Below are 23,053 nucleotides of genomic sequence, written 5' to 3' on the forward strand. Positions count from 1 at the left end.
TTAAGTTAAGCACATATGAGTTTACAGTACTGAAAATATAATTATATGGGTTACTGTGCCAGTGACTATATAAGGAAACAATATGTATCAATAAACAAATATTACCAAATGCTGTAAGTATTAAGCTGTCTCAATGATAAAGTAAATGAAACAAGAATACTATCTGCTGTCTCTTGATAGTATTCTCATTATATAAGGAGAGAGTTTAAAATTTAGCAGCCCCATAGAAAAGTACCTTTTCTAGGGAGAATATTTTCATATTACTAATCAAGTTTTGAGATGGCTAAGACTGCCACTTTTATTATTATTGTTATTATTATTAATCTGCTTTTTTTAAAAATCAGATGAAGCCCCATAATTATCCTTTCAGTACACATTCAAGCACCTTGCATTGACAAGTTTGTATAGCTTGCATGTTGATAAGGGGTGATTATTTCAAAAGATGTGCTTTAGCAGAACATTATAACTATATGTAAACAGACTATCTTATTTTAGTCCTTTAAATAATTTGTTATTCAACAATATTAAACATGTTTTTACAGATATGAATGTTAATACTTTTGCATTTTTTTTACTCTAAATGAGCTTTTGTTTTCAAAAAAATACTCTTGATTCAGTTAGTTTAACAGCAAAATGCAAAAGTTTATATGTACAACTACTTGCTTAAATGAAATATTTAGAAAAGAAAGATTATGTTAAATAATTTTAATCAAATAAGCATGGTTCAGTATGATTACTGTTGTACATACTGCCTTAGGGAAAACTGTTCTAATTCTATCTATGAACATGCTATGCCACTACAGGTAGCAGATTGAGTTTAACAAGCCATATGGGCAATAATTGTCTATGATTAATTCATAATGTTTGTTAATTTTATGCCCTTTATTATGGTTTGTTTTTATTCCATTAAATAATAGTATTAGCTGTCTTTTTAAGGTTCTGATGCGTGCCCTGAGGGATTTCAATCTTCCGAAGATAGTAACAAATGATGCTCCCATCTTCCTGGGACTTATAAGTGACTTATTTCCATTGCTGGATGTTCCTCGCAAAAAAGACCTGGATCTGGAACAGATGGTGCGTCAATCCATTGTAGAACTCCGCCTGCAGCCTGAAGAAAACTTTATACTGAAGGTGGAAATAATGGCTTTCTGCTTAGTTTGTTGTAAATTCTAAATTAAGTGAACAGGGGCTATAATGATCACTGTTGTTTGATGCTCTTCTGTTTCAACATCTGGCTAATGCTTTTTCTGTGCCATTCAGTAAATACAACCCAAGCATATGCTTCTCCTAGTGCTTTGCTTTTCTGTGTTGAGCCAAATGCTATGCAGTATGCTTCTCTTTACAGGGGATGCTGAGTTGTGCAGAAAATGAAAAGTACTTGTTAACTTATTTGTGATACTTCCTTGTAGTCCATTCTTGTCTACCTTATGCTGAAGCGTAAATGCATGTTTATTTAGTGTATTGTACCAGAACACATATGCAGAGGACACTGAAATGTTAAGTAATCATTTTAGATAAAAATATATTTTGCTTGTACAAATCAATTTTATGTCAGCATTACAAATCTGCATGTTTTATTTTCAGTATAAAGAAACACGAGTAAATTAAACAAATTATGTGTACAAACTGTATAAAGACAAAGTAATTTATTGCATTAAATTTTTGTAGGTTATTCAGCTAGAGGAGTTGTTAACAGTGAGGCATTCAGTCTTTGTCGTCGGAAATGCTGGAACTGGCAAAAGTCAGGTAAAATTTTCCTTTTAGTTCTGGAGTAATGTAGCAAAAGAGAAACCATTTTTTTACTGTTCACACTGTGTGTAGAATATGTAAGTCAGACAGAAACAGGGGCATCCTGCACACTTTAGACAGGTGGTACATATTGTTAGCAGTAATAATGCAGTTTTACCAGTGGGAAACAAAGCTAAATAACTCAGAATACAGCATTATATATGCTGAATGGTGTGGCTCAGTATAGATGCAGTGAAGAATAAACTACATGATATAAGATGGCCTTGCTTGAGGACTGTGGGCTTTCGAATAATGAGGACTACATCTCAAATGAGGGATGATGTTAGGGGGTAGAGGGGTAATGGCTCTACATGAATCCATCCACAGTGAAAGCAACAAACCTTTGCATTTGGAAGGTAAACAAGTAGAAGGAAACAGCCCCCCCCCATAGTTTTCATGCAAAGTTTGTGAAAGAATAATGACATAATATTTGGTATATAGAAAATATGAAAAATGTAATTAGAAAAATCTGGTAAGCACCACTAAAGAATGCTCCCAGAAAAAACAAGAAGGCATTATGCCGAAAGCGCTTGTCCTGTTTCTGAGTCGTCAGTTGGATTGTTTATTAAAGATTTTATTTTACCACATCATCTGTCTGTGTTGATATGCTCCTTGTTGTTTTCCTGAAGTCTTATGAAAAATGCAAACAGTGTGACATTATATCAGGTAGATTAGTGAAAATATGCCGCACAGGACTGAATAGTTAGGCCAGTAGATGAATAGGAAAATGTGTAGATAAAGTCCTGGAAAAAGCATTGGGTCTCAGGATTTATTTATTTTTTCTAAAGGATTATGAGAAAATAAGAGACTATAACAAAACAATATAAGCAAATATGGGCAAAGGTAGACATTAAGCACTTAATGGAAGACAGAGCCCTTAATCATCTCACAGAATTGGAAACTGTTTACTTGAAGAGATGGGATGCATGTATCCTAAGAAAACAACAAACAAAGCTGCTGGGAGCAGCAATGGCAGTTTTGTTCATTGAAATACTTGATACAAGAAATGTGGTGAATGATAAGAGGATAGCAGATGTACTTTATCAAAGTGGTAACAATAAAAAAGCTGCAATATTCTTTATTTAGTGGCAGTGAACATTCTAATATAACTGCTCAATAAGGACCTATGCAACAACTCTTGCCTCAAAACTGTATGAAATTGGACACTGCAATAGCATGAAGTCTGTGGAAAGCAACTTTAAAGTAAAGGGATTAATGCTGGAGTGGTGCTGATTAGAAAACATCTCTAAATGGTTTGCACTAAAGATATTTATTTCCATTCCTCATAGCATGCATGTTATTAAACTAGGCTGGGCCAAGTCTCAGACTGATAAATTAATCATAACACTGGTTGCCTGATAGAAACCAGATGCTGCTAGCCAGTTTGTAGAAAGGAGGGTATTCACTGCACTTTAAATGTGAAAGAACTTATGGGTAAACAGTTTAGCTTCCTCTGAAATAGCTTTATAGAAGTCCTGTGAAGCAACTCCTAGCTGTCACAATGAGGTAGACAGAAGGAACTTAACCATGCCTTAATAATGTGTTCACAGGCAGTCCTAGGTAGTAGGATAGTTTGTCTGAGAGATGAAGACTAAGCAGCCAGTGTATTGCTACTGTCCTTGAGTGTTTGAAAAATTATTGATACTGCACTGGAAGCCTTACATCTGGAAATAGCCAATATATACCAGCATTCCTACAACAAGAAGTCAGTTGCAAGGCAGAGGTTTCAGCATAGATATATAGGAGCTTTGTTTGTATTTTACAGTAGTATTTGCTAAGTGATGTCTTACTCCCACTGTTTGATGTTCAGATGAGTGTGACAAACACCTTCGCTTGGAAGAAGGGCCTATTCAGCCACAGGCTGCATTGTATCTCACTGTGGTGACAGTGGTGGGAGAATGAATGGGATGATGGCTCCAGTGGTCTAGAGGTCAGTGATGTTAGTGAGGTAAAAAATTCTAACCTTTTTACAGTAAAAGTTGGTAAGCACAAATAAAAATAAAATAAAACTGTGGCGGAATCAATATAAATTGGGTGTATGTTTTAGAAAGTTGCTTGGACTTAAGGCTTAAAAACCTAGGAAAATGATTTGATGGGATGAGAAATATTGATTTGTACACATGTGAAAGGGGCTTCCTTACACATACCTGAGGTGAAACTGCTCAAAGATATGTAGCACATTAAAAAAAGGGTGAATGGCATAACACCAAATGCAGTTTCCCATAGGAAATCATTGCTGATGCAGTTTCTAAATGTGTTCTTGCAGTGATTCACTTGTTTTGGGAGACTTCTCCCCTGTTTGAGTTGGTGCAACTATTTGGTATATTTAAGTATGGGGTGTAGTAGGGGACTTACCACTTGCAACAAATTAAAATGAATGTTTTTCCTTTCTGAATTTTGGGCATTTTTTCATCCTTTATTTATTATTTTGTTGACCATACTGTGGTGGTGGTGCTACGGTAGCATTGTCGCCTCATAGTAAGACGTTGTCCTGTTCTGTTCTCAGCTAGAGCATCTTCTGTGTGGAGACATGCATGAATGGGCGTACCTTCGTTGAAGGTTGTGTGTCAGGGCTGGCAACTCAGCATGTAAAAATCTACTGCCAATCATTAGTGGACCGGAGTTCTGCTGTGGTGACCCTTAACCGGGAAAAGCCGAAAGACACAACAACAACATTGACATTTGTTGACCAGGAAAGTCCACTGGGTCAAGGACCCATTTTCAGTGGAGGCCCAGGGAGAAAAGCTCCACGAGAAGTACAATACAGAAATATAATACATTGTATATGGGTGTTTACAAAGATCATTAGGCACTGTTGACTTTAAGGAAGTCAGCATTTCATAGCAGATCCTGGTAAAGGAGTGTAGAGAAGACTTATCACAAAGTTGCATGCATGCAGTGTGCTCTAACTCTGAAGTGGAAAGCATGATGCTGAGGTGAATAGGAAAGGTCAGCATCAGTTAAAAATGCATAACAATGATGAAGGGTAGGTGTTGAGGTTACTTTGCAAGTCACTGTTGAGGTCTCACTTAGAAAACAGTGGATATATCTCAAGGAAGGCAATTCAGTGAAAGGCAAAAAAGATGACACAGGGTTTAAGTAAAAACAATGAGAACATAAATTAACTGATTTCAGTATGCCTATTCATGAAAAAAGGAACAAAAAAGAATGAGATATATATACAGATACTTGATCTGATGTTGTCCTTTTCATTTTTCCTCAATGCATGGGTTCAGATCTGACTTGGCCACATGCTCTAGACTCTGGATCCAACTCTCAAGCTCCTCCCTCTACCCACAACGCCTTAGTACATCCCCATACCTTAGATCTCATTTGCTGCCATCATATTCCGATGCAGGTTCCTCTCCCAAGTGAAAGTTAGTTAGTTATTGTGAGTTATTTCTTTATTTTTCTCAAAAATGTTTCCTGCAAATTATCTCCTTTTGATATTTTTTATCATCCCTCTTAGCTTTCTCAGGTGTTATTTTTTTTCTACTATTTATGCCTTTGGCCCCATGTGGGGTATAGGCCACCTATGAGCAGTCTCTAGCCTTCCCAGTCCTGGGCCAGTCTTTTCAGTTGTCCCCAAGAATGATCCATTCTCTTCATGTCCACTTCCAGGTCAGGCCACCATGTATTCCTTGGCCTGCCTCTCTTTCTTTTTCCTTGAGGATTCCAAGTGAGAGCTTGTCTTGTTGTGCTGGATGTTGGCTTCTTCAGGGTGTGCATGATCAATCGCCAGCATTTCAGGATTATCTCCACTTCTACAGGCTTTGCTGTGTTTGACTTCAAAGCTGGCCAATGGATGAGGAGGATCTTCCTCAGACACATGTTGACAAATGTCTGTACCCTTCTCATTGTGGTAGCTGTGGTCTTCCAGGTTTCAGCTCCATAGTACAGGACTGTCTTTACCATGGTGGTAAAGATTCTAGTCTTGATCTGTATTGCGAGGTTAGCAGGTCTCCAGACCTTCTGTAGTTGCTGGTAAGCCACTCTTGCTTTTTCAACCCAGTTTCTAACATCTACATCGGTGCCTCCAAGTCTGTTAACTATGCTACCCAGATATGAAAGTCTATCCACTTCCTCCAGTCCCTCACTTTCTAGAGTAATTGGAGATGTGTTGTTAACCTTTAATACCTTGCTCTTTTGTCTATGAATGTTGAGGTCTAATCGAGCAGAATCCTCTGCCACAGTCCTTATCTTTTCCTTCATCTGTTGATAGGTGTGGGACAGGAGGGCCAGATCACTGGTGAAATCAAGATCATCTAGTTGAGTCTAGGGTTTCTACTGGATGCCATTCCATTTCTAGGCAGTGGATGTCTTTATTATCCAGTCCATTGCAAGGAGGAACAGGAAAGGCGACAACAGGGATCCTTGCCTCACTCTTGTTTGCACCTTGAAGGCATCTGTAAGCTGTCTGCCATGAATAACACTGCATGTCATCCCCTCATATGAGTTCCTAATCATGTTAATAAGCTTCTTGGGTACCCCATAGTGTCTCAGCATCTTCCACAGAGTCTGCCTGTCTGCACTGTTGAAGGCCTTCTCTTAGTCGGTGAAGTTCATATAGAGGGGTGAGTTCCACTCCAGTGACTGCTCCAGGATGATGTGCAGTGTTGCAATTTAGTCTGTGCAGGATCTGTCCTTATTAAAAATGGCTTATTGGTCTCAGAGCTGGGGATCAACCACATCTCTTATTCTGTTCAAGTGTACTCTGTTGAAGATCTTTCCTGGTAGGTCGCGTTTTTTGGGAAGTTTAATGAGGGAGCTCTCCTTCCAATCTGTTTGAACTTGTTCTTTTTCCCAAATCTTACAGAAAGGGGGTGGAGCATCTCTAAGCTGGTCTCTGTGTCAGCTTTTAGTGCCTCTGCTGGGATGCTGTCTGGGCCAGCAGACTTACCATTTTTCAGCTGGTTTATGGCTGTGTATATTTCCTGTTTTGTGGGCATACTGCAGTCAATCATTATAGGTTCATAGGTTCATAGGTTAGTACTAAGCTAACTGCCCTTGCGAGTCATTTTTAAGCCTAGCCAATTATCCCTTGTGAGACTCATACCCTGCACTTTGTGTTTGTAAGGCAAACACCTTAACCATTAGGCCACCCTCCCAACCCCAGGTATTGATCTGCTGGTAGTATCTCAGGCATGTTTACTGGTGTTGGCCTATTTAGTAACTCTTCAAAATATTCCCTCCATCTGTTCTTTTGCTTTTCCTCATCTGCTGTTTTCCTTCCTTCTTTAGCTTTTACGGATCTTTCTGGTTTGCTGTATCTTCCAGAATGCGTCTTTATGGCATTATAGAAAGCCTTCATGTTTCCCTTATGGGCTGATTCCTTAGCTTCTGATTTCAGTAATTCTAAATATTGTCTCTTGTCTGTTTTGATACACTTCTTCACTACTCTTTGCGCATTTGAATATTTCTCTTGTGCTTTGGCCTTTCCTGCTCTTGTGAGGCTATTGTTGAGTTCTGCCTTCTTCAATCTTCTATCTTCTTCATTGTCTCTAATGAGATCCACTCCTTGTGGATATATTTTTGGGTCCCACTATTTCCTGACATGTTAACATGATTGCTGTCTTCACACCTTGCCACTTTTCATCTCTGAACTCCTCCTCCAGTAACTCCAACAAAATTTGGAATTTATTAGTGTGTGATCTTAAACTCATTTTGCTTTACTGTGTCTTTTAAGAAACTGACATTATAACATTGTCTTTGGTTGGTCTCTTTTCTCTCCAGTTCCTTTTCAGTTTAAGCTTCAAAGGGGGCAATCAAAAGATGGTGGTCAGAAGCAATATCTGCACCACTTTTTACACACACATCCTGAAGACACCTCCGGAATTTCTTTTCGATGCATATGTGGTCAATCTGGTTCTCTGTCAAGCGATCTGGTGATACCTAAGTTGCTTTGTGTATTCTTCTATTGTAGAAGAAACTTCCTCCTATGACCAAGCTTTCTATTGCACATCAGCCAGCCTCTCTCCATTATCATTCATCCCACCTAGGGCCTGTTTAGCCATGATTACCTCATAGTCTCGGTTGTCACTGCCATATCTATATTGGATAGTCATTTCTGTTGTACCATAGCTGGTAATGTTTCTGTCTCCCCCTCTCTCTGTATTACCCTGTAATCAGGGTATTTTCTGTAGATTGCCATTGTTGGTAATTCTTCCTGTTTGTTCTATTTTTCTATCCTTCAACAAAAAGAAAAAAAGAAGCTTAAACTTATTTATTTTATTTCAGTGCTTTGGTTACTGTACTGTTTGGTACCAAATTATCTGCTGTGATTCCTACCATGTCTGATAAACTGACAGGATTCAAGAAATGCACTTCTTGTGGGCATAAAATTCCAAATTTGGAAGCCCACAAGCAGTGCATTTATTGCCTTGGAGCCAGCCACTTGGATACTAACTGAAGTATCTGTTACACCTTTAATCTTAGGGATCTGACTGACCAATACAACAAACTGATTCTAAAAGGCCTTCTACCTACTACTTTGACTTCATCTTCTGGGGCTCAATCACCTGCCAAGTTACTAAGTCTGCTCTCCATCGGAGCACAGAAAATGCTCCTCACCGAAGTCCCCTAGGACTTCATTGGATCCGTCTGATAAGACTTGAAAAACTTTGGATCTGACATCATTAGACCCAAAAATCCAGTCTTCAGATCCAAACTCTTCAGTTCCAGAATCCTTGCCTCCAATAATAATATTGGCTAGTCCAGCTGTGCATGCTGTGGATCTGAGATCCTTGGGTCTAAAGCCTAATACCTCTCATGGAAGTCACATGCCAGAGTATCTGATCAAACCAATTTCTCCTACTCTACGCTCTCTGTTGTTACAAACCCTAAAGAAACATTCAAGGCCACAATCCACTACATCCACCAAGTCCTCCAGAGGTTTAGCAGAAGCAGATGTGGATAGAATGATGTGAATATTTCTCAGAACTCAGATCCAGATGGTGTCATACTGGCTCCGTCCCCTATTGGATCTGTGAGCCTGCTAACAATGTCTCATACTATTCTCTCTCCTTCTCTAATCTGTCCTACTGTTTCAGAGTCCCAGGACCCAAAAACCCTGAGAGGTTCTTGGAGTAAGATCTGAAAAAAGATCTCATCTTCTACTCCAATGGCATCCTTGACTAGTTCTGCTCTGATACCTTCAGGTCAAAATGGATCCCTGAGCCAAAGTGTCAGCAGCAAATTCATTGGGCCAGGATCAACTCTGATGTTGGCAGATCCATTCCTGCCCCTCAGAGCCTTGACAGTTCAGGTCCAGCTCCATCCTCGAGGCATTGATCCAAGGGCAGTTGTGACCTGCCTGTACTGGGAGCTTCTGCTCCAGTGCAGTTGATCAGTGCTTCTCTGGGTCCATCTGCCTTCAAGATCATGGGTCAGGCTTTTTTACTCTCCAGAGAATTGCCTTTTCATTTCTTGAATTTGGCTGCCATTTCCCAGTGGGAGATGTCACCCTAGAGGCAGAGGAGGCCTGCAAAACCAGGGTTTCCATGATTCCTTTTTGGATAGACCCTTCCAGTGCTCCTGAAGTGCTGCTCAGCTGTCCAACTCTGGAGGCAGTCGGGACGATTATCATTGCACCCACATGCCTGGACAAATAAATCAGAAGATTCCTGGATGCTAAAAATAATATCCAGAGGTTATTCCATTCCATTTTTCCAATTTCCCGTTCACAAAAGGAAGAAATTTCCCGAAGTTCCACCCAGTCAAAGGAAAGCAGCAGCACAAGAAATTCAAAAGCTGCTAGAGAAAAGAGTCATCCAGGAGGTCCCACCAGACCAAATAGGATTCGAAACTTACTCATGTTTCGTTTTAATTTCCAAAAAGATGGGGAACCTCAGACCAATTTTGGATCTCAGCAAATTGAATCAATATGTAAAGAAGTTGAAGTTTCAAATGGTCACGGTTCAGTCCTTTCTACCATTCCTTCTCAAGGATGATTGGCAATCCAGAAGACATTTACCCTTTCAGTTGAGAGCCAGTCATTACCAATTCAGAGCCCTATCATTTGGACTCACCATAGCCCCAGGGTGTTTACCATATGTATGACAGTGATAGCTGCCCATCTGAGACTCAAAGGATTACACATATTTCCATATCTGGATGACTGATTCCTCATCTCCCCCTCCAAGCATCTGATCCATCAGTCCAGGGACTATTTGTTCCATATTTGCCAATCACTGGGGATAACAATCAATTATGCTAAATCAAACTTGACAACGGTCCAGAGCCTGGGGTTTATTGGTACACATCTGAACACAACAACGCGGATAGCATCACTACCAATTCATTGTATATCCACTCTCAAGTATCAGGTCCATTTGCTTATCTCCCATCCATCTCTGTCAGCCAGATCAGGTCTTCAAACACTAGGATCCATGGCAGCAGCCATTGCATTGCTTCCCTCAGCATGGTTCTGTGTATGTTCTTCAATTTACTCTAGCTGTTCAATGGTCTATTCTTCAACAACCCCTATCTTTTCCTGTCGATCTTACTCCTGTTTTCAAACATCACATCAGCTGGTGGATAAAGTCGTACAACATTCACCTAGGATGAGCTTTTGTTCTACCACCCCCAATGGCCACAGTGACTGTGGATCCCTCCCACCTGGGGTGGGGGCATTTTCTAGGAAGGACAGTTCAAGGCACCTCATCCCCCCAAGAGACCAATCTATATTGGTGGCTGGTGACTTCAAATCAAAGGGGGCTGCAGGAGACAGATGAATGGGTGGGGCCAATGGGAAGGGTGTGGCCAACTAGAAAGGGGCAGACCTATGCTCAAAACCACAAAACTGGGACTTTGAGAGTCCAATCAAGACAAAATGAAGTGGAGAAGAAAAAAAATATATTTCAAGTGCATTGGCTATATGACAGCTTACTTAATATCTAGATGGAAACCAAAAGGTTGTGAGGCATGAAAAAATATCCATACTTTTTAAATGCCCAAACAACAAAAAAAAAGTTTCTAAGCACAACGAGCATCCAGGTATGGTCAAAAAAGTTTTAATGGTAAACAGAAAATAGTTCAAAACAGTGGCACAAACATGAAATATCACTCTAGCACCTCGGCTTCACATAAGCCTTCAAGGAGTACATTCATTATAAAAAAAAAACATCATTTATACCCCACAGTTTCCAATTACACAATTAAACAATTAATTAATATCACCCTTACATAATTACATCATTATAAAAGTGAATTCTTATTAAAGATACATATCCAACAAGTTTAAATAACACATTTCCTACAGGAGTCTGTATTCAGACCCTGTGGAATCAAAGTCCCATACTTTTTAATAAAAAGTGTTTCTTTATACAACAAAAATTTTCTAACATAATCACTATCCCTTTCTCCCTGTACTTGTTCTAAAATAGTAGCTTTTAAATCTCCAAAATTGCCATTGTGATACAATTTAAAATGTTGGGCTAAAGGGCTCTCTATTTTACTTAGCCTTATATCTCTTAAGTGTTCTGATAGTCTCTTTTTAAACATTCATTTAGTTTGTCCTATATAATATTTATTACAACTACATTTAATTGCATAAATCACCCTTTCAGTAGTACACTGATATTCCCCTACCATCTGAAACTTAATATTGCTAATTTTTGGAAAAGTTCGTACTATATAATGACACCCTGTCCAGCTACCAGATGGTGTAGTCCCCTTAGATTGAATCTGTTGCAGCATCATATCATTAGGAATTTCAAATTTAGTGTGCACTAACATGTCCCTCAAACTTTTTCCTTTCTTATATGAAAAAACAGGACTCTGTTGTACCACTCCTGATAACTCATGAAACCTATACAAAAAATTCCAATAGTGCCCAATAATTTGTTTAACACTATCACTTAAAATATTATAGGTCATAACTACAAAAAACTATCATCTGTTATATCAATCTTCTCTCTATATGAAGAAGCTCTATATACTGTATTAATAGCGTTTCCATATCTTTCTCTCTCTTCATTCTTTTAGTACTTTTCTCTATCACCTGTACATCATAATTTTTTTATGAACATATCCACTGTACGCTGCAGCTCTTGTTCAAAATAATAATTATTAGTGCATATTCTTGAAATCCTCAAGAATTCTCCATATGGTAGAGAATCAAGAGTATGTTTAGGGTGACAGCTATTACCCAACATAAACAGATTGACTAGTCCAAAATTTCTATATAAATTAGTATTTATTCCCTTTCCATCTACCCCTTCTAATACTATATCTAAAAATGAAATTCTGTTACCATATTGTAAACCATCAAACTGTATAAAAAAATATATTATGTTGTAATTCTATTATAAAATCTTGAACAAATTTAATACCACCTTCACAGAGAAAAAACAAGTCATCTATAAATCTAAACTATAACTTGACATATTTTTTATAAAATGAGTTTGTGTAAATGTATTCTGTTTCAAACATACCCATAAATAAATTAGCATACATAGGTGCAAATGAAGAACCCATTGCTGTACCCTGTAGTTGATGGTAAACTTTATCTTCAAAACAGAAAAAAATTGTTTTCTAGACTAAATATTATAAGTTCCATAACATAGTGTGCTAATGGATTATCATCCAAGTATATGCTAAGAGCTTCCATTCCGTATATGTGTTTGATATCCGTGTATAGGCTTTTTTATAACGAATGTACTCCTTGAAGGATTATGTGAAGCCAAGGCGCTAGAGTGATATTTTGTGTTTGTGCCACTGTTTTGAACTATTTGCTGTTTACCATTAAAACTTTTTTGACCATACCTGGATGTTCGTTGTACTTTTTAAATGCATTACTGGAATGCCAGTTGAAATAAAGTATAAAAAACCAAGCAGCACTCAACTCAAACCACTTCTCCTTGCAATGCAGTTCTAATTATAATTTATATTCAGCTTTATAAAAGTACCAAGTAACATGCTGAAAGTAGCAATGTCTGTGATACCGATTACCCCAACTTTTAAAAATGTTTCTAATCCAAAAAAGACATTCTGCGGTGCTATCTGTTAACAACTATCTACTTGTTTCATGGGAAAACATGATCAAAGTAAAAAATGAACAGCAGACAAGAAACTGCACAGGTTATGGGCCACACATGATAGATAGGCATTCTGTTTAGTTTACAGGTAAAGCCTGCAAAGATGACTGCAAGTCTCCAACAAATGTAATGAGACTCTGAGAATACTGTAATCATGTCCTTTATTGCAAATGCTGTCATATGCATTTCAGTACCTAAGGCTTATACGTTATCTAGCTATGTAAATATTCTCTGCATGGCAACAACAAAAAGGCTTTCAATGTTGATAATTCTTTAACAGTATGCTTATTAAAGCTTACTTGCATCTTACATTCCCAGACAAGCTTACCTGATGGTCAGTAGAGCATTGCTACTTAAAAACAGAGTAAGATAAACTGCAGCAACATGCATTTTCTGAATAATAAGAAGCATAAATCAACAGTATAAAAATATGACAGAAAACCAGAATATTCTGCAAAATCAAGGATAGATGAAAAGCCACTGTAGTACTTCTGTCTATCTTGGATGGAGGCGTACCTTTCACACTTATACTGCATAACTGCTCCTTGCCTTGTTTGGACACATACAGAGTCACTACATGGGGGAGTGGGGTACAAGTATGTCACAATTTGAAATGTCTCTGGCTGATGGTGATGGCCCTGACATATTTGTCATACCTCTCAATCTCAGAGCAAGAAATCTGGAAAAAGCCATAAACAGAAGTGAGACAAAGGCCCAAAAGTAAGAACAATTTTTAAATATTGTTAATGAAACCAAAAAGAGCAACTAGGCTGATGCAGAGTCACAAGTATAAATGAAAAGGCAAAATTTTCAGGTTAAAATCCAACTTTAATTCCACTGCAGGTCAGATAAGCGCTTTCACTCATTCATTTGAGCTTCATCAGATCATGTAACAAAGACCTTCAAGTACATAGGCTACATTTATACAGTTAAAACATCTCCTAATGGCCTATCAAAAGCTGCTTCTTGTTTACGTATTCATGAGTTAATCTAAGCTTAAAGATATATGCACATATAAACATGCTGAAATGTATAAAATGACAAAGTAGACATAAAAAATACATATAAAAACTCTCCATGAACACTCAAGATGCTCTAATAAATATGTATATATAAAAATATATATGTCAAAAGAAATATGTTTCAAGGGGTAAAAACATATATATTTCATCATTTATTATAAAATCTACAAACATTCCTCCGTTTGTTTAACATGGGTTTAATAGAGGCTCTCTCATTGAGACCTAAACCCCTATCTGCTCTCAATCTAACTATCCACATACTCTCCTTGCTCTCAGTATGGTTCCTGATGTCACCTCCTCGTATACTGGGTTTAATATTCTCAAGAGCCACAGCATATTTTTAAAAACATCATTAGAGGCCAGGGGATGAGAACCTCTAGGCTAAATGCCACAGAAGAAGGCTTCCTAATGGAAGTGAGTGACCTCAAGATAAGGCTAGAAGAACGGGGCTATAGCTCACAAGAGATTGAGTCCAACCTCTTGGATGTCAATAAACTTAGACTGAACAGAGCAGCCCCTTATTTTGGACCAGTTATTACTGGTGGATCCACTACAATAGACAATGGTAGAGATGATAGATCAACTCATGTAAGGGTTTCTTTACCATATAGTACTGATTGTCCAGCAATCAAGAATATTATTACGAAACACTGGCCTATTCTCTGTACTGATGACACCATTGGCAAACTTGTGGGGACTAAACCCTTTTTATATAGGAATAAATTGAATTTAAGGAGAATGCTATGCTATTCAAAAGGGATGAACGGTCAAAGCCTCTTGAACACACAAAACCATGTGGGACGCTGTAATTATTGTAATTCTCTGACCCCCAGCCCATTTTTTTTCCTGACATGCACACTAACTTCATTCAATGTGTAGCTAGCTGTAGCTATGATACTACTCATATAGTTTATTTGGCAGTGTACCAGATATGTGATGCATTTTGTTGGGCAAACCAATCATCGTTTTTTAAAGACAGATAGAGAGACATTACCACATTAGAAGGCTTCACTCATCTCACAATGCCTTAGCTAAGCACGTAGCCCAAGCAGGTCCTGAACATTATTTTTATTTAGAGCTCTTGAGAATATTAAACCCAGTATACGAGGAGGTGACATCAGGAACCATACTGAGAGCAAGGAGAGTATGTGGATAGTTAGATTGAGAGCAGATAGGGGTTTAGTCTCAAATGAAGAGCCTCTATTAAACCCATGTTAAACAAATGGAGGAATGTTTGTAGATTTTATAATAAATGATGAAATATATATGTTTTACCCCTTTGAAACATATTTCTTTGACATATATATTTTATATATACATATTTATTATTAGTATCTTGAGTGTTCATGTGGAGAGTTTTATATGTATTTTTTATTTGTCATTTTGTTTTTTTTATACATTTCGTTTATATGTGCATTGCATATATTTTCCAGATTAACTCATGAAGAAAGCGCTTTCTGACCTGCAGTGGAATTAAAGTTGGATTTTAACCTGAAAATTTTGCCTTTTCATCTATACTTGTGACTCTGCATCAGCCTAGTTGCTCTTTTTGGTTTCATTAACATTATATTCAAGTTTATCTGGAGCACTGGCTATCCTGTTTGTCAGTTTGTGGTTTGTTTGGTTTGTTATCCAATTTTTAAATATTGCTCTTATAGACTTAGAAAGATAGGTCTTGCATTAGTATGAATTTTCTGAAGGGTATGGAATCTGAAACTCAAATGTCAGTCATTATTTTCTAACTTCAATCTTTAATCATTTGCCACTAATTTGCAAGAAAATCACAATTTTATGTAAAACAGACCAAAAATGCGATGCAAAAATATAAAATCGCCACACAATACAGCTGGGAACCTGTCAAAAAAGGGACACTTTTTAATATTAGTATTGTTTGAGCAGCAGACAAAAGAGAATCTACCTACATTTCCAAAGTAAAAGTAATCTATAACTCTGCTCATTACAGTTATTTATTAATTGTAAACCCTCCACGTTTCTTCCAAAATTGCCATTTTGCGGAGGGATTATTAGGAGGAGAGCAACGTTTTGAGCCAAAATCTGGGACAATTGAGAGGTTCGGATATATCTAATTCTATAAAGTAAGTTATTTGCGCATACCTCTCAACCTCTTAATGCAGGAAATCTGGACAAGGTGAAATATATTGGGGGAACAAACAAACAGTATTAAAAGTTGCTCTTGTATAAACTTAGTTGATAGAATAACAGGTCTTGCTTTAGCATGCATTTTTCTGAAGGGTGTGAAGTCTGAAACTCAATGTCTGTCATTAAGTGACTTCAATCCTAAATGATTTGCCAGAAAACCACAAATTTTATGAGGAGCAAACCAAAAATAAGAAGCAAAAATCTATTAATTCTGTGAAAATCTGGACACTTGAGAGGTATAGTTCAGGGAGAATTGTGCGGCAGAAATCCTACACGATAGACTTAGCTCCCTAGGTGTGGACTATAAGTAACCCCCCCCAAAAAAAACGAAGATCTAAGAGAAGTGATTGCTTCAATCTGGCTTGATCACTTTCAGTAGCATTCAGACTCAGTGAAAATATTCAGTAACAAAAAAAGTTTGCGCTTTTAGGCAGTTGAGTTAATTGGTTTCTAATTGAACACATCCAATCAGGAACTGGGAGGGGGCGTACCTGAGCTGATCAGATAATCAATAAACACCTTCCTGATTTGTATTGAATTACATTCCTTGTATAATACAGTACAGTTGTTAGAGGGCGTTTTAATTGTATTATTTTGAACATTTTTCCAGTAAACAATAAAACAAAATGCATGCACCAATAATGACAAAACTGCAAAATTCAGAACATTTCCATCATAAAATTCTACTCAAACTTCTACAATCTACCAGTATTAGTAAATATGCACAATCTCTGTAAAAGTAAAAGTCATCTAAATAATTCCACATTAAAGAGATCTGTAACTAATGAAGAGGTTGCTGCTAGCAAACAACTTTATATTTCATTGTTTCATCTACAAATAAAGTGCCTACTGCCCTTGAGGAATAAATTGCCTATTTTACATTAAAAAAAGCTAAGCTAGTAATATTGCAATAGGGAATGGATGGCAAACTGATAACAGGTTCATAGTTATTCGGTATTTCCACCAAAGAGGACATTCTCGGGACTACAGCATCCACCCCCTTTAAAAGTACAACACAGTACAGCATCAGCAATGCATCAGCAATGCATCTACATAATGTGCGAGTAGAACCCACAGCCTTCTGCATCAAAAGCAAGTACACTACCCATTGCGTTATTAACAATACAAACAGACTCACCACAAGCAGCACTAAACTTCTCTTCAAGCTCTCAGCTCCATGTAAAATCCACTCGATACTTAACTCTATCTTTCAACTTTGCAGCACAAGAAATCTGGAAAAAGACAACATTTATTAGAGGGAGACAAAAGCCTAAAAACCAGAGATACATTTTAAATGTTGCTTGCATAATCTTGGAAAGTTGCTAGAATAAAATGTTATATTACCACCATGCATTTCACTGCCAATTCTTGAACCCAGGACCTATGCACTAAGGTCAGAGCAACATACCACTATGCCATATAAGCTGTTTATTGAAAGACATGAAGACTGAAACTTAAATGGCTATCATTTAGTGAATTCAGTTAGAAATGAAACATTCCAACTGTACACAGCAGGTCCACACCAAAATAAAATTCTTCCTTTTATTCACCAGTAGATTAAGTGCTTTCATCAGCTTATAGTTAAAGACTTCATCAGAATCTACTCAAGCATACAGAAAGGTAACTTAAATAGTTACAAAAAATACCACCTGACCAATTAATCAATTGTTACTTAAAAAAAACATACTTTAGAAAGTTAAACACAATGCAATCCTTCAATGACCACCCCCTTTTTTTTATAATAGAAATGTTCACAGTTAAATCTAAACCAAATAAGGCCTAAGCTTTAAAACACAACTTATACTACAATAATCATTTAACCCTGGGCAAATATGCACTTGTAACTTAATTTACCAAAGCAATTCTTTTAACTCCAAGATCTTTCCACGGCTCACCCCAAAGGTTTGGGCATACCTGCTCTATTGCAAAAAATAAGAAATTGTGATCAGAAAACTGTTCTATATGTTTTGCCAAGGCATTAGCTTTTTTGTGTTGTCTAATGTCCAAGGAGTGTTCATACATGTGATCCCTAAAGCATCTTTGTGTTTTCCCCACATAAAATTTGGGGCACACACTACACTGAGCCACATAAACAATGCCTTTAGTGTTGCAATTACAATGAAAATTAGGTCTAATCATCTGACGGTTAACCATTAAACTCTCACCTTGCAAAATGTGTGGGCATTGTGGACAGGAGCCACATTTATATGTGCCATGTTTCCTAAAGCTCAGTGGTAGGGAAATATTGTTGCCAGTCTCAAGAAAATTCTTAATAGATTTACCCTTTCTAAATACACACAAACCCACAGTCTTCTGCATCAAAAGCAAGTACACTACCTGTTGTGTTATTAATAATACAAGTAGACTCACCATAAGCAGCACTAAACTTCTCTTCAAGCTCTCAGCTCCTTGTAAAATCCATTGGATACTTAACAGTATCTTTCAACTTTGCAACACAAGAAATCTGGAAATAAAATGTTATATTACCACCATGCATTTCACTGCCAAGTCTTTAATCCAGGACCCTATGCACTAAGGTCAGAGCAACATACCACTATGCCATATAAGCTGTTTCTTGAAAGACACAAAGACTGAAACTTAAATGGCTATCATTTAGTGAATTCAGTTATCACCATAGCTCTCAGTCTCTTAGCACAAAACACCTGAAAAAGCCAATAATGGGGGAATACAGCCCCAAAACATATTTAGTGAATTCAGTTCTCACCATAGTTCTCAACCTCTTAGCACAAAAAACATGGACAAAGCCACAATGGGGGAATACAGCCCCCAAAATAGGGACAATTTTCCAATATTGATCTTATAAACTTAGAAAATTGCTAGAATAAAAGGTTTTGTGTAGTGTTACCATGTATTTCCTAAAGAATATGAAGTCTGAAATTCAAATGCATGTCATCAGATTCAGAACAAACATATGAGGCAAAAATATGCAGTGGTGGTGGGTAGGGAATTCAGGATCTTGCTACCTGTATCCAAGGTACAGGGTTTGAGCCTGAATAACTTTAGCCACCAGGAATATTCGATTGGGGCATTAGACACACACACACACACACACACACACACACACACACACACACACACACACACACACACACACACCATTACTCCTTTGCAGCAGCAGCAGTCAGTCCGAGGTATCCGGAGCCACCATTACTCCCTTGCAGCAGCAGTCAGTCCATGCATGCCGGGCATGCGGGGAGCCAATAAGAATGCATCAAATACGAGCCGGGAGTGCCAGGAGTGAATATGTTGTTATGTAGACTGCAGACATTTCAGTCTGTTCTCCTTGCAGTTTGTGATTTGTAACCACATAGACTTCTGGGGCATCTACACTGATTGCCTTCTTTTTGTAATCCAGACTGGTTAGATGGCAGTTGGAATAGGAAAGCACACACGCACAAGACTTGCAGGACTTGCAGCTAGTTTTCTGTTCTTTACATTTTACAGCTGGGGGGGGGGGCTGCAGTCCTGCAGTCCAATAGCACGAGCCACTCCTAACAGTCTGCATATCAATGCACTAGAGGTGAGACCAGTCCTGTTAGCACTATAGGCTTTTCAAAATGCTCTTCCTCTAGGGGCTATTGTGATTCAGACCAACGATGTGTCTGTTGTCTGGTACATTAATAAACAAGAAGGAACTCTATCTTACCTCTTCTGCAGAGAGGCCATGAGAGTGTGGGAGTGGGTGATCTTTTCAGACTGCTTTCTAGTTACAAAGCACATACTGGGGAAAACCAACATGTCAGCAAACAAATTGTGCAAGTCCATTTTGATGCTGCATGAGTAGTCTGTCAAACAGTCTGTGGCAGAAGAAAATTTTCATCGATGGGGCTAACCTTGCTGTGACCTCATTGCCTCCTCCCACAACAAGTGCAGCAGGTACTTTTCTCTTATCCCCCCTCAGGGGGAGTCATCGAGGAATGCTCTAGTCCACGTTTGGCCCTCTGATCTTCTTTATGTTTATTCCCCTCTTCCCTTGATTCCCAAATTTCTCCAGAAAGCAGGCTGAAGAGCTGAGTCATCCTCATTGGCCCTTTCTGGCCTCGACAGGTATGGTTCCCCTTCCTGTGGTCACATCCTCATTATCCTCCATAGATACTGGAACTGTTTCTGGATCTCCTCTCACACCCCTCAGGAATCAGACATCCCAATATTCAAGACCTCAAGCTAACAGTAAGGTTTCTCCACTTCCAGTTATGGTTAGACAGCTCAGGCTCTTTCCCAGTATGTACTATTATTTTATCCTCGCAAAAAGACTCTACTAAGAAAGTTTATAAGAGCAAGTGGAAAAGATTTTCCCTTTGGGCCTTGAAAAATGAGGCTGATCCTTTTTCTGCCCTGTTTTGTGCAGTACTGGAATTTTTGGCAATTCTTTTTAAAGAAGGAGATAGTTTTTCTATGATCAAGCTACAATTAGCAGCCATCTCTAATTTTCATACAGGAGACAAAAATTATTCCCTGGCTTCTTCCAAATTATGCAAAGCTTTTCTAAAAGGCATTTTTCTTCTTAGCGCACCAATAAGGACTCTTCATCTCCCTGAGACCTGACCGCTGTGCTATACGGTTTAACTCAGAAACCCTTTGAACCTTCAGCTAAAACTGATTTAAAATTACTTTCATTGAAAACAGTCTTCTTAGTAGCTATTACTTCTACAAAGAGGATCTCTGAACTCCAGGATCTTTCTTCCAAGACCCCTTGCATTATTTTCAATAAAGATATGGTTATCTTATGGACAAACCCTTCTTTTTTTATCTAATGTAGCTTCTGAAACTAACATTAACCAATTCATTCATTTATCAGTCATCTTCCCAAATTTTTCAAATAAAGGAAAAAACATGCTTCATCTCCTTGGTGTACACAGACAGTTGCATTTTTATCTTCACAGGACAAAGTATGTCAGAAAATCAGATCAGCTATTTGTTTTCTTTTCACCAAAAAGATTGTGTTACCCAGTTTCTAAAGTTACTCTAGCTAAATGGATCACTGATTGTATTTCTTGGATCTATTCTCAACAACACATTCCCCTACCAAAACCACCCAAGACTTCAACTAGATTAATGGCAGCTTCATCTGCTTTTTGGTCAAGAAAATCTATTGATGATATTTGTGCAGCAGCCACATGGTCCAATGCTCATATCTTTGTTACTCATTACAAATTGGATATTATATCCAGAAATAGAGCTGCCTTTGTCTTGGTGGTACCCCAGAATATCCTTCTGTGAGGGCCACCCAAGGTCAATGTAGCTGGGAACTCTATTCCATGTGTTGAGGAGAGGAAGAATGAAAAGGACAGCATCAGATCTAAAAGTTATGTACTTGGCATAACTAGGCATCTGTGCTATCCATTTTTAATCTTCCTCAACTTCCCGCCAATCCATTCTCCATCCTTAAATCTTCTGAAGAATCCTGTTGGACTGTTTTTGGAACTTACAGTTCCGGGTTTGAGACATTTCTTTTTCTGTCAGCTATTCCTGTCTCTGTCTAGCTATAGTGTCCTTATGGCAACAAACTCAGTCTGAGATATTGGGTATGGAATAAGACATTATGGGTAGAAGGAGGAGCTTGAGAGTTGGATCCGAAGTCTAGGGTATACAGCCAAGTTAGATCCAAGGATCGGATCTAAACCTATATGTTGAGGAAGAATGAAAATGGACAACACAGATGCCTAGTTATGGTGAGTACATAACGTTTAATTTTGGTTATATTAAATTGTTAAAAAAAGATGCGATAAAACTAAAAGGTATTAAAATTTAAAACATTTCAGTGGTATAAAAAGGGAACACAAATGTCCTATATTTTCAAAAACAAATATTTTGTCATAATAGGCTGATATCAGTAGATAAAATAGTGGAGGTAAGCAAAGGCATTTATTTACAGAAAAGCTAGTGAAATCTTGTTTCCAAGAACGGAGGTCATGGAGAGAAATATTTTGAAAGTACCCATGAAGGCATGAGATAATCATAGGGAGCAGTTAGTATATAATACAATAAGAATTTGGAAATCAAGTGTGGTATTCTTTATTAGACAGGCAGATGGAGACAGTGGTTGGAATGAACAGTTCTTATCTGTCTCCATTGTTTTTATTTTTTACAGAAATATATTTCACTGTGTATTTCTATTACAATGACAATGTGTTTATTGCAGGCATGTTTTTTGAACTCGGTCATTTAATTTTACAGGTGTATTTCTGTATATATATTAGTTATGTATATTATTAGTTAAGATCTTTGTTATGCAGAAAAGTAGAGAATGAAGTCAATGTCCAAATAGTTATGAAGACTATAGTTTACTTTTTTACATTAAACTGCAGTGTGCTTATCTGTTTTTAGATTTTGCAGGCTCTGCATAGGACTTACACTAATATGAAATTGAAGCCAGCATGGAATGACATAAACCCGAAGGCTGTAACTACAGATGAGCTTTTTGGTTTTCTTCATCCTGCCACAAGAGAATGGAAAGATGGTAAGTTTTGCATTCTTTGTAGAAGGATAATATAGTAAAGTTAAATAATTTTATATAATAAAACAAATCTCTGCAGTAAATATGTCACTGGTTTGGGAAGATAAGATTTAAACACTAAAAATCTGGAAACACTAGCAATTCTGTGGGTATATGCTTATAAAAGTAAATGGGGCACCTTACTGCATTTTTTATACTAATGTTTACTCACTTTGTTAAGTTGCTAGCACTTAAGAGGACACAATTTTCTTGCTTGTGCTTGCACTTGTGTAGTTTAAAGATCATGTGCAACCATTTTCTGCACATAATTGTAGTCTTTCTCTTTCTTCTAGGATGACAGGATGGCTTCCTTCTCTGCAAATTCAACTTACTGGATATTCTTTTTCATTTTACTGTTAAGTCCTGCTTCCACAGACTTACAAGGGCAGTACTTTCTGGCTTTGCATCATCATGGTTGTCACTTTGATGATGCAAAGTAAGATATTTCCTGCACTTCTTGCAGTAGTAGGCTGGGTTTCTTTTCTCTGTAAGTAAATATGTTAATGCTGCACATGGGCTGAGTACACATT

At 37.7% G+C, this 23,053-nt stretch overlaps 1 protein-coding gene across 1 annotated transcript in view; it reads left to right on the forward strand.

Moving 5' to 3' along the window:
- Positions 1–23,053, forward strand: part of LOC122805262 (dynein axonemal heavy chain 11-like) — a 4,596,980-nt gene that overhangs the window by 1,660,073 nt on the left and 2,913,854 nt on the right. Inside the window, exons 35-37 of the mRNA XM_044075350.1 lie at positions 937–1,131; positions 1,669–1,746; positions 22,355–22,487. Of these exons, the coding sequence (XP_043931285.1) occupies positions 937–1,131; positions 1,669–1,746; positions 22,355–22,487 (406 nt within the window). The remainder of the gene's footprint in view (positions 1–936; positions 1,132–1,668; positions 1,747–22,354; positions 22,488–23,053) is intronic.

Source organism: Protopterus annectens, chromosome 6.part1 (assembly GCF_019279795.1).
Source record: "Protopterus annectens isolate FY-2018-M chromosome 6.part1, PAN1.0, whole genome shotgun sequence".
In the NCBI taxonomy this organism is placed as follows: Eukaryota; Metazoa; Chordata; order Ceratodontiformes; family Protopteridae; genus Protopterus; species Protopterus annectens.